The 12,656-nt window shown below is 54.5% G+C and overlaps 1 protein-coding gene across 4 annotated transcripts in view; it reads left to right on the top strand.

The window, feature by feature from the left end:
• The window catches only part of Mvb12b (multivesicular body subunit 12B), a 154,725-nt gene extending 144,298 nt beyond the window's left edge, over window positions 1–10,427 (top strand). For all 4 annotated transcript variants that reach the window (XM_060389981.1, XM_060389979.1, XM_060389980.1 and 1 more), the window contains one exon: window positions 6,945–10,427. In XM_060389981.1, the coding sequence (XP_060245964.1) occupies window positions 6,945–7,031 (87 nt within the window). In that variant the 3' untranslated portion in view covers window positions 7,032–10,427. The remainder of the gene's footprint in view (window positions 1–6,944) is intronic.
• Window positions 10,428–12,656: the final 2,229 nt, after the last annotated feature.

The raw sequence follows: 12,656 nt of genomic DNA, 5'->3' as shown, positions 1-12,656 counted from the left end.
GTTGTTCTTTTGAAATAGAGTCTCAAGCAGCCCAGGCTGGCTTTAAATTCTGTATGTCTGAGGATGACCTTCAACTTTTGATCCTTCTGTCTTTACTCCCCAGTGTTAGGTTATAGGCATGTACTACCATGCCTGATACATACAGTGCTGGGGATTGAACCCGGGCCTCTGTGCGTGCTGGGCCAGCACTGCACCCCCTGAGCCATACCCCCAGCCTCCTCCTGTTTTTCTCCGGGGCATGCCTGGGTGTTCTGTGTCTGCATGGCTCCTGTTGGCAGGACCTTTGCTTGCGCCATCTCATCCGTCACCTGTATAGAGAAAGCTCTTGGTGTTAGTTGAGATTGTAGAGCACACCTCTCCTGTTGAAACAACAGGAATGTCACTCTCCTTGTCACCTGACCCACAGACAAGCTGCCCAGATACCGTCCTGGCCCCTTCCCCGTGCACTTGTCTCCTCAGCTGGCCCCTCCAGGTCCCCAGGCCTCTCGGAGGCAGTTTCCACTCTCGGCATCGCTACATTACCCTGTGTCTTCATCTTTTCTCCTGTTTAAGGCCTTGCCATGTGTTTCTCTTTCCTGCATATTCTCATGAGGATGGTGGCAGCTTCTCAGCTGTGGCTTTCAGCCATCTGTGGACATGGCTGCTCTTCCTCTCCGCAAAGGAACATGGCGGACTGTGTTAATAGAGCCCTGGTCTGTGTTGCTGGATCCCCCTCTCCTCACTGTCTCTGGAGTTCTGTATTTTGTGTCACATGTATCTGCATGTGTGCATGCCATGTGTGTGTAGGTACAGTCACAGTCACAGGCCAGAAGAGGGAAACAGCCTACAGAGCTGGGCGTAAGAATGGTGAGCCACCGAGTGTGGGTCCTGGGAACTAAACTCAGCTCTCCTGGAAGAGAAGGAAGACTCATGGCTGAGTCTCTAGTGGTCCTCAGCCCTCCTATGCTGCCTCCCTTTAATACAGCTCCTGATGTTGTGGTGACCCCAACCTTAAAGTTATCTCATTGCTATGTCATAACTGTATTTTGGTACTGTCATGAATCGTAATGTAAACATTTTTGGAGAGAGAAGTTTGCCATGGGGGTTGAGAACCACTGCTCTGTCTTTGGGTGTTATTGGAGACGGCATCATTTAAGGGTGCCACAGAGTTTGTCTTCCTTGTGGCCTGGGGCACCCAGCATGTAAACAAAAGAGCCGCAGAGACAGGCTTCCTGTCAGCATTCTCTGTCCGGATCACTGTCGTCAACACACCTGTGTATGCAAAACCAGAGTCAAGGTGAATGTTGGGGTTTGGCGGTCCTTCGAAGGAGGGGTTTCTACTCTTCAGGTTTATGGGACTTTTATCCCACATGTTAAAATAAGGCGACTCCCCAGACTGAACTAGGAGTTGTGAGGCACAGACGAAGAAAAGTGAGCATTATAACAGAGATGGCCAGGACGTCCACAGACAGCCACACAGCCTACGCTCCCCTCCTGAGATAGTGCTTCCTCAGATATTCTCCTCAGTGACCTAGAAGAGGGGGCATTACAAACACCCATTCTTTTTTCAGATGTTCGGGTGAATTCTGAAATACCGTCTTAGTGAGGGGGCTGCCTGGCGGCTATCTGAAACACAGCTGTAGTTGCCCTTCGGTAAACTACTGCACACACACACAGACACACACATGTGTGCATACATGCATGCACATCTCCACAGTCCTGCCCGATCCCCAGGCCGCCCCAGCCAGCAGGCTCCTCCCACAGGGACCTGCGGTGTGAGGCCACAGCAAGGGGAGGCTGTGTTTTGTGGCCATAGGGCTCTCATTTTCTCAACTGTGTGAATCTTCTGCCTATCTTTCCCTCTCGAACTTGAATAGTCATGGGTCAGGGATTTTCACTTTCCAGCATGACATGTTTCTGTTGGCAGTGGGATTGTCACCACGATGTGGCAGCCTCCATCCTCTGCCTAGCTGAAAAGTGGACATCTCTTTCCAGGAGGAGCGTGGAGGCTGACGGCTTCTCCGTCGGAGTCAGGCAGTGTGTGGCTCTCCTGTGCCCACATGGAGAGAGGACACAGGGTGCTGGCTTCATGTTACTGGTCACTCCGCCCCATTAGGAGCCCAGCTCCCCACTTTGCTTGTGATACTCTTGCTGGACCTTGCTTTCTCCCAGTCTACCTCTATCTAAGGAGTTCTCCAAGCAGGGGACACTGACCCCTGTAGACAGTTTTGACAAGACACGGACCATAGGCCTTCCCTTCCCTTCCTTCAGACTTGTTTCAGTTGCTTGAGGAATGCATGTCCAATGCCCCAGCCTGGCTGCCAATGGAATAGCTGGGGTCCTTGTTAGAGGACAGATGTACAGTCTCCGTTCGCCCATCCCGGGAAGCCGTGCAGCAGGCCCACCCAAGGCCTTCCTCAGGGTTGAACCCCAGAGCCAAGATACAGCTTGGAGAACATGGAGCCCCTTGAGCGGAATAGAAGGACTGAGGTCTAAGAATTTCTCTACGAATGGAAAACAGGTTTGAGCCCAGGCTATGGCATTGTCTGGGAGGTAGGAGGTGACAAAGTGGCCCGAGGAGACCTGAGAGAGCAGGCAAGAGGGCTATGGTGGCTGGCCTTTCAGCTTCTCTGAGCCACGCAGTCATTTACAGAACTCATCCTCAAGAATGGTATGACTGAGTTCAAAAAACTTACAAAACTTGAGCTAGGTATGGTGTGGTATATGCCATTAATCCCAGCTCTTCAGAGGCAGGTAGATCTCTGTGGCCTTGGAGCCAGCCAGGGCCACACAGAGAAACCATCCAATAATAATAATAACAACAACAACCACCCCATGGTGTTTTAGTAAATTGACTATTTTGTTGGAGGCTGCGTTTATAGCTCTCCCGCGCTGCCTGGCGTAGCCTCTTCTGCTCACTTGCCCTGGTGTTAGGCCATCTGTGACAGCCCAGCCCTCCCTGCACTGTTCCCCACTCTTGAACCACCTCTGTACTTGTTTTGGCTCTTTAGTTCCCTACATTCATGGCCATACCTAGGACCCCTAGACTTGTCCATACCCTTCCAGGACCTTCTGTGATCTGGTGCAGTACAACCTGACTTTGCTCTAGCTGTCACCTGGCCCCATGTCCCGTCTGCAGCCCCTCGGGCCTGGGCCAGCACAGTCCTGGCTTACTATGCGGTCTCAGAAAGTGGGACCCTTCCCCAGGTCTGCCTCTGTCTGCAGAGTGTGATGCTGGAAAGAGATCTTCCTGCCTTCCTTGTCTAGAGCCCCCGGGTGGGTATGGCTGGTATTGCATCAGGAGAGGAGGACGGGGCAGGTACAGCTTGTGCTCACCAAACCCCCACCTCCCCACCCCTCCACCTCTGTAGGTAGGTAGCACCTCTGTTTCAGGGGAGCCTCCCCTTACCAACCATTAAAACAGCCTGGGGCTTTTCATGGCTGCTGCTGCTGTCCCATCTCTACCTCCCGGACACAGGCACTGCTGGGTGTATTTGCACAGATCACCCAATGACTTGCACAGCTCCCCTGTGAGTGGCAGGAGAATCTAGTCACCCCTTTTCCTGGAGGCTGCAGTGACCTAGCCTCTGTGATGCTGCCACCTCCTACTAACAGAATGCTGGTCCCTGGGTGAGTAAGGACTTGTGGAAACTGTGGCCCGCTGCCTGCCCTGTCTGCCTGAGAGGCGGAGGCTGTCCATTTCAAGGTCCTGGGGCCTCTGGGAAAGTCCCCTACGGAGCCCCTGACAGTGACATCTCTTTCCTAGGCTGGACCAGCAGTACAGTTGCAATGGCAGACTCTGTCCACCAGAGGGCATGCTACCCCGCACTGCTCAGCTGGACTGAGCTCTGCACACCAAATGCTTTTTAATTGAAAAAAATTTTTAATTCAAAAAGGATTTGCTGTTTGTACTCAAGTGCAGGTTTTCCTTATGCAGGAGACTAATGTCTTGAGTAAACAGATCCGGGCTCAAATCCACCTTCAAAGGTGCTCTCTGTTTGCCCAAGGGAGTGAAAGGCTTCCAGAAGCGGTCCTAGTCTCTTGGGCAAACAGTTTTGGGGACGAGGAATCCCTGGCGGAGGACATCGTCTGCGGGAAGGTTATCCGCAGCCTAAGGGGGATTATGTCGGGGGACATATGTTGAAATTTCATTTGGGGAATTAGGGAAAACAAGAGTGGGGGTGGTGACTTTTTCCAGCCAAGATAACCTAAAAAGGGAAAAACTCCAGGGAGGGGGCGGGGGACCGAGGGGTCTGCCAGGGCCCAGAGTCTCTGCGCTCAGGATGTAGGTCAGGAAAGGGCAAGTGTGTGCTTGCGAGTCCCCTCTCCACTCCAAGCCAGGGTGAAGAGAAGTGGGAATTGAGATGATGAGCTGGGAGTCAGGTCCTCGCCCCTCCCGGGGACCCTCTCGTCCTCCAGACACCAGAGGCAGGAACCACATGACCCACACACGGAGGCCCCACCGCCTGGTCGGCCAGTGCTCCCCATCTGCTGTCCAGAGAGCTGTGGCTCCCACCCTCCCGCAGGTGCCCAGCCCCAGTCTCAGGCTAGGATATTCTGGGCCCGCCAGCCAGACAGCATCAAATGAAGACGGTCCCCTGCCCCATGGGCGTCCTCCCGCCCTGGGGGCTGGGCACAGCAGAGCATACTTCTGAAATGGCGGCAAGACAGCTCAGGCTGTGTGTCTAGCTCTGTCTCTGCCGGCATCACATGGGCCTTCTCCTTCCCTCATCTGAGAGCACCTCGGCCCTGGTTTCCCTGTTCCTAGTCCCTCCTTCCTGGTACACCCTTCCCCACTCCACCACCATATTCTAGCCTCTGGTCCTTCCCAATCCTGCCCTCCCCACATCGCTCCCAGGTAGCTGTCATAACTGACCCCATCATTCGGCCACCTAGAAACCACTAGCTGGCAGGTTCCAGGTCAGGGTCCGTGGTGTCTCACACCAGGGTGTCGCCTCTCATGCTGCCCAGGGCTCCAGTCCCCACCCACCCCAAGGATGTAGGTCTGTCCTCTTGTCTTCTGTTGTTTTCTGACTGCGTGTTCTTGTCACTGTGACCCCAAGGCCTCCCTGCCCCTATCCTCCACCCACACACACTGCCTCTTCCCCTGGACACTCCTGGCGACCCTCTCTAAGCCACTGGCAAAGCTACATTCCTCTTGTCTCCCCAACCGGCACTTCCTTTCTCTGAACTGAGGTCCTGGTGCTCCAGGGCTCTGTACTACTGAGAATGGCCCATGGGCCCTCCACCCTCGAGCCTGTAGCATTAAGGTACAGACTGCACCTCTGCCCTCCCATGTTTTTTCTCCTCCCTGGGAAAGGCTCCTGCTCCAGGAAGTGTCCTTGCTGGAGCCCATGCCTGGTCACAACCACCCTAGGAGATGGTAGTTAGTCTGTGTGGAAGGTTCCTGGGCCCCTGCGCCACCACCCTGTGAGCCCTAGGAACAAAGGATTTCATAGAACTTATGCCTCTGCAGTCCTCCCAACATGATCCCCACCCCCCAAACATCCCTTCTCCCACCGACCGCTCCATCACCCCAGCAGAGTAAGATAAAGCCGGCAGAGATGCTGATGTGCTGTCTGACATGCACGCGCCTGAGCAGCCACCAGGTGGCAGCGTTGTGCCGACCATTGCCTGAGACATCTTGGGTAGCCAGCCTGATGGGACAGTGTTAGCCTGATGGATGGTGTCCTGTGCCTTCAAAGGTCACTAGAGGGTAGGAGGTAGGGGCCTGTGGGCCGCTCTGATAGGTTCCTCTCATAGCCACCAACCACTTGCGACCAAGGATAGGCCTGTGCCACCTCTGGGATTGGCAGACCCACCCTATCTTAGATGTGAATCCACCAAGATCCAGATGGGGAAGCCTGCCTGAGGCCTCCTGCAGCCAGCTCACTCTCCCTCTGCCCATTCTGGTAACACGCCGAGAGGCAGAACTCACGGGTTGCAGAGGTGCTGTCTTGAGTGGCTTCTTGGTCACAACCCTCAGCTCCCAGCTACTCCTCATTCTCAGGGTGGCTCCTTGCTGCCAGCAGCTCGCTTTGGGTATGTGGTGAGGTTGGCAGGCCACACAGCCTGGCTGGGGTCTGCAGCTTCTGCGACAGTTTGGCCACATCCTCTTCCACAGGCTGGGTACTGGGTGGGTGTTCTGCACAGGATGACCAAGTTCAAGACAGCAGCTCTTCTTGGAGCTCCTTTCTGTTAGAAAGCCTTTTCAGAGCCTCCCACTGCTCACTTCTGACCTATGAACGTGTTTGGCAACTACAAACCTAAATACCGCTCTTGGGCTATTCCACAATCCCTCTTCACCTCTGCCAGGATCAGGAACCCTCTCTCACACCTCACCTGTGCCCACATTTGGGTGCTGAATGTCCCAGCCTTCAGATGAACTGCAGGAGCCCTCTCCCTACTAAGACACTTGCTGCTTCTCAGAGTTTCTACTGAACTTGGAGGCTTTTACTACCAGAACTTACAGAATTGGGGTCTCCAGTGAAAGAGTTACTAGTCCTCCCCTGGCTCTTGGAGGGAGGCCTCTCTCCCTCCATGGAGTCCGCTCTCAGGTCTCTCTTCAGGAGCTTTGCAGTGATCCCTTCTTGAGGTACAGGCTGGAGTAGGAAGGTACTTGCCTCTCAGCCTGGCACAGGTTATTGTGTGAGCTTGCCATTGGCAGCAGTAGTGGACAGTGCTGGTGCCAAAATCTCACCCTACAGAGGCAGGCAGGGAAAAGCTGTCTACCCATTGTCACCTCCTGAGCTGCCCTCCACACACACACACATACACACACACTCACTCACTCACTCACTTTCTTTCACACTAAGTGAAATACTGTTCCAACTCCAGCTCCCAGCCTGGATGCCTGTCCAGCAGTCATTCTGCCTGAGGGTCAGCAGGGGCTAGCCTCACCTCGGCTCAGCTTGGCCTTCTCTGGGATCCTGTGGCCTGACTCTGCCTCTCTACTCCTCTTGCAGTACGAGTACAGTTTCCGCACAGAGCAGAGCGCGGCAGCCCGGCTCCCACCCAGCCCTACCCGGTGCCAGCAGATCCCCCAGTCCTGAGGCGCCCACAGCCTCCTGGGGGAGAAGACATCTCCGACCCGGTGCCCAGACTACTGATGGGGTGGCTGGGGTGAGAGTCACTCCCTCCCTCCCCCGCCCGTTCTGCTTGCCCTCCCCACTGACCAAGAGACTCTGGGCAGCTGCATGGTCATGGATGGTCATCAGCTTGCTGAATGAGACTCCCTACCTCCCTGGGAACGTTGTTCGTAATTGTGACTAATGTATGTGCTGTTAGTGACCAGAGGCTCCTAGCGCACCTGTGTGATGACCACTTACCCCACAAAGAAAGAAACAAATCCTTCCTAGCCTGGAGTCACCCGTGAGAGCCCAGGCACATGCTCCAGTCACCCAGTGGTGCCCAGTGGCTCCCGACAACTGGCCATCGCCCGCTATGGGAACCTCACAAAGCCGCTCTCTCCCTCCTGGAAGACTCCAAGGTTGACCACTCCATGTAGGACCCCGCAAGATGCACTGGGAACAAGCACAGCTAGAGCAGACTCAGGCGGCCTCTGCATTTCCTGACGACATTGAGGAAACAGGACTCCGACGGGCTTGAGACAACTGTGACCCTTCTCGCAGCACACACACTGGACATCCAGAGAGCACAGATGGAACCCTGCTCTCTGTAGAGGTGACTGGGTGCTTACCTGGCTGGAAACTTGGCTGCTAGGGTACTGTGCCTGGCCGCAAGCTCCAATCCCCACAAAGGGCTTACCTCTGGGGCCTCCCGCCTGCCAACAACAGCGCCATATGCCTCTGCCTGGTGCCCTGGCCTAGTGGTGACTGACACAGAGCACGCTCTGAGAGGCATGGTACCAGGGGCAGAGTAAGGGGCACCAACTCCTCTCAGCCAGGCCCACCACACTGTCTAGGAGGCACCTTCCACCAGGAATCTGCTGTTTTAGAAAAGTCCCAGGCCGCAACATTTCATGGGTGTTAACCTGAGGTGCCAAGTTCAACCCTACATGTGTTGCCGTGAGGACGGTGGTCATTGCTGCCCCAGCTCTCAGCCTCACCACGATGCACTGCTTTGCCACAGTTAGCTTTTAGGTTTTGACTGACACTGGTCCCCAGAGGGTCTATAGATGTGGTGTGCACAGTCAGTGGCTACGGGCAACTACAAACCTCTCCAGTTACAGCTCCAGAGGCAGCCACAGGCAGCTGGGTGCCCAGGGTGCAAGAGGACCAGGAGCAAGAACCAGCCAACAAGGTGGCATGAGCCGGGGCAGGGCCCAAAATACCTCACCAACCTCCATCAGCCCCTCAGGTCCTTTGTGGACATCATTCTTCCTCCTCCACCTTCTGCTCTGCCTGATGGTACTTCATTTCTGTGGGTCCCCTCACCTCCTTCAGATGCGAGGCCCAGAGCCTCCAGGTAGCACATGGAAAGGCGGTTGGCGCATCTGCTGGTGCCCCAGAGGCCTGTGGGCTCACCACAGGCATCTCTAGCAGAACCTAATGCCACTGTGGTGCTCAGAGGAGCTAAGGAACTGTCCCCCGATGGTGCCACAGGCAGGGGATCCCGAGGACCCTGTGTCTACTGCTGCCGCTGCAACACAAAGTGGCTTGTGTGACCTGAGGCCCGAAAGAGATGGGGCAGCCACCCACAGTCCGAGTTGACTGGGAAGGTCCGGGACAAAGCTCTGGGCCTTTCTGACCGTTTCGTTTAAGTTTGTGCACTTTGTCTTATCACCTCTTTCCGTCCCCAGTTGTGAAACCATCCCCACCAGGTGACGTCAGGTGGCCCTCCCCATGACCCTCGGTGGAGAATGTGGCTTCTCTGCAGCTCTTACAGGTCCTGGAAGTTAAGAAATGAAGACAGTGGACCCTTGTCAGTGACCAAGGAGGCCATGTGAGGCGCTTCCTGGAGAACGGACGAGAGCTCCGCAGCCCACTCCCACGGGACCCTGCAAACCGCATGCTCTGAGCTGGAGCAGCCTCGGACATTGCAGACTTAGTTTCAGATAACCCTGACTGTGAATGTGATAGCACCAGCAGCGTCTAGCTTCTGAAGTGTTGAGGACGACGTGGTGTCTGTGGTAGGTTTTAGGTTGCACCCCTAAAGAAGAAACCCCTGGTTTCTTGTCTTCTGCCAATGGTAGTGGTCATGTGTGCGCACCCATGCCCACCTCGCGTGGACCTGGATAGTCCAGAGCTGGGAGGTGGGGCTGTGGCTCACAGAACTGAGTGGCCTTTGTGTGCCGTGTGGAGCAGTTTTGCACACCACCCCCCTGGGCACTGTAGGATGAGCACAAGGATTCGAGGGAGACATGAGTAGCCACAGCCTCTCCCTCGGGCCTCCCCCTCCCCCACCAGCATGTCCCACAACTGCTGCTGTCCCTGCCAAGCACACACCTCTCTTGAAAAGGCTAACCAGAGCACAGCACCCTGTCCCCAGCACCGCCACACCTAAAAGCCCTTCCTAAGGGCCTTGGAAAGGCATGTGGGTGATAGGCAGGGGGAGGTAGGGTCCAGGCTCACCTGCAAATTTACCATAAGGCCAAGTCTAAGAATTCACATCAGCCCAAGTCTACCATGTAGAGAGCTGAGCGCCCCACTCTCCCAGGGGAAGAAGGGACAGGTTAGCGCCACGAGTGTTCAGCAGCACAGGCCCACCTGTGGCCAAGGTCGTTCTGAAGCCCCTGTGTCGGAGGGTGTTTGGCAAGGGGACTGAGGTACTGGGCACACACTCTTCACTGGGCACTAGGCTTGGCAGTCTTAAGCACATTTCCTGTCATCCCCCCAAACAAGCCCAGCAGTGGGTGCTCTTCGCCCCCCCATAACGTGCCTGAGGCTCATCCATAAGTTTGCCAGTTTGCAGAATCTGACCCCAAAACCCCTGGGCACCTGGTCTTTGTGTCCATTCCCATGACGGGCTTTCCTTTGCCATGAGTCACCACAACATGGCAGTGGGTTCTGGGCATGGGTCAGGCTGAGAGCCTGCCTGCCCTGTGCCTTTCCTGACCTGAGGCCTCCCCACCCTGAGAGCGTCTCCGGCCACATTTGTGTACTCCTGGCCAGGGAGAACCGCTGAACTCATGGAATTGGTTTGTGTCCATCTGCCCCCCAGATCCTGATGAAGAAGCTGGACCCTCCATTCCTGCACCCAGCTCCCTCTCAGGTGGCCCAGCACATCAGGGTGGCCCAGCTTTCTTCACCTGCTCTGGAGGCATGAGCCCCTGAGCAGCTGCAGCCATCCGCACCAGGAGACCCGACTTTGTTCCCCTCTAAAGGCTTGTGAGCTGCTGGGCCACTGTGTGGAGCTGGGCCGAGAGCCGTAGGCACAGCTGCCTCCCTGTGTATTTATTCAAGGTGACTGCTTGGCAAAGGGAGGTGTCACTGTGTGATTGTATTCTTAATATAATTTGTTAAATAAATGTTTGTTTTAACCTCTTTCCCCCCCGGTTTGCTGTTATTTTTAAAGCCACCAGAGGTCAGTGTCTCTCAGAGGAGGCCCTCTGTCCAGCTGCAAACTGTCCCTCCTGCTTGCAGGGCTCCTGGCGGCCAGGTGGTCACTACCTTAGTCTTTCAGACTTTAAGAAAGAACTGGCAGTCTACTTGAGCATTTCTGACCGCTGGCATCCCTCGTCCCTGGAGGCTCCTGAGAGAAATCCCAGTAGCTGTGAACACAAGGCCTGGGAAGAACGCCGAAGGTTCTCTCTTCTCTTGCCCCTGGTCATGCCTCTGGGCCTCAGGGCACAGTCTGCCTATCAGAGTGTTGGGCCGATGCTCCCCCGCTTTGAGCCTATTCTGACTGCTTGCCTGCTGCAGGAAGCCACTGTAAACCTGCAGAGATGGCAGCGGGCCCCACACATGCGAGGCTCCTCATAAGGGGCTGCAGTTTTGGTCTTAGTATCATGGCGGGACTGCCTGCCTACAGCTCAGCACACCCCAGACTCGTTGGGTAGGAGCTAGAACAGTAGCCACTCCTCCCCTGGGCTTCCCAATACTTAGGGGCACCTCCACTTTCCAAATCCAACCTTTTATCTCTGAATATTTTTTCCCACACAGCAAAATTCTTCCCCGACATCTTCAGGGGGAGCCAGGTCTGGGTTCTGGTTCTGACTCTGTGGGTTCCTCCAGCTGGTCCCAGTGGCAATCATCTGACAGAATGAAGGTTTCCCTCCCTGCAGAGCCTGCTTGGGAAAATGGGGTGACAGCAGACATGCCGAGCACATGGCTGAGGGACATGGAGGCCCCTTACTGGGGCCCTGTCAGGGTGCAGACCCCCTCCAGTGTCTGCATCCGAGACTCCAGGGAAGTAAGTACAAGTAGGACCTTACTCATGGAGGCAGAGCCTTACTGCCAGGGGCCTGTGTGCCAAATATGTCCCCGTGCCCTCCAGCCTAGGCCAAAGTTGGTGAGGTGGCCAAGCCAGGAACTGGTTCATGGACCCCAGGCCAGATGCTGCCCCGCCCTGGGTTCCTGGCAGCCCCCCATTCCAGTGTGTACAAGACACCCACAGCAAATGGGCATGGTTAGAATTTGGATTTCAAACGTTCTTCAGGGCAAAGTGACACAGTCTTAGTTGCCAGGTCACAAGCCTCTCAGAAGTGTGTGGGTCACTTGCAGCTTCGGCTGTGGCTTAATCCATGAATGCATTTGTAAGTCCATGAGCTATTGCAAGGCGACAGAAAAAGGAATGGCAGCTGAGCTCAGTGGCTCACACCTGTAATCTCAGCACTCAGGGAGGCTGAGGCAGGTGGATCGCTGTGAGTTTAAGGCCAGCCTGGCCTACAAAGCAAGTCCAGAACAGCCAAAGCTACACAGAGAAACCCTGTCTCAAAAAAAAAAAAGAAAGAAAGAAAAAAAGAAAAAGCAAAGAGAGAGGAGAGGAGAAAGGAGAGGAGAAAGGAAAGGAAAGGAAAAGGAAAGGAAAGGAAAAAGGAAAGGAAAGGAAAAAGGAAAGGAAAGGAAAAAGGAAAGGAAAGGAAAAAGGAAAGGAAAGGAAAAAGGAAAGGAAAGGAAAAAGGAAAGGAAAGGAAAGGAAAGGAAAAAGGAAAGGAAAGGAAAAAGGAAAGGAAAGGAAAAAGGAAAGGAAAGGAAAAAAGGAAAGGAAAGGAAAAAGGAAAGGAAAGGAAAAAGGAAAGGAAAGGAAAAAGGAAAGGAAAAAGGAAAGGAAAGGAAAAAGGAAAGGAAAGGAAAGGAAAAAGGAAAGGAAAGGAAAGGAAAGGAAAGGAAAGGAAAGGAAAGGAAAGGAAAGGAAAGGAAAGGAAAGGAAAGGAAAGGAAAGGAAAGGGGAAAGGAAAGGAAAGGGGAAAGGAAAGGAAAGGGGAAAGGAAAGGAAAGGGGAAAGGAAAGGAAAGGAAAGGAAAGGAAAGGAAAGGAAAGGAAAGGAAAGGAAAGGAAAGGAAAGGAAAGGAAAGGAAAGGAAAGGAAAAAGGAAAGGAAAAAGGAAAGGAAAAAGGAAAGGAAAAAGGAAAGGAAAAAAGGACTGGCACCTAGCTGACCCTTGGGGCTGCCTTGGGGCATCCTGTCCCACCCTCCCCACTGCCCCCCTGCTTCTGGCCACTGTGGACTGAGCAGCTCTTCTCAGCCACCCATTCTGCATCACCCCGGCCCAAAGCAACAGAAACAAACAACTGTAATCAGAAACCTCTGAAGGTAGACAAAGTTCTGCTTGTT

The sequence above is a fragment of the Meriones unguiculatus genome, chromosome 8 (genome assembly GCF_030254825.1).
Source record: "Meriones unguiculatus strain TT.TT164.6M chromosome 8, Bangor_MerUng_6.1, whole genome shotgun sequence".
In the NCBI taxonomy this organism is placed as follows: domain Eukaryota; kingdom Metazoa; phylum Chordata; class Mammalia; order Rodentia; family Muridae; genus Meriones; species Meriones unguiculatus.
Note: the sequence above shows the minus strand (reverse complement) of the source record. Positions and strands in the feature narration are given on the sequence as shown.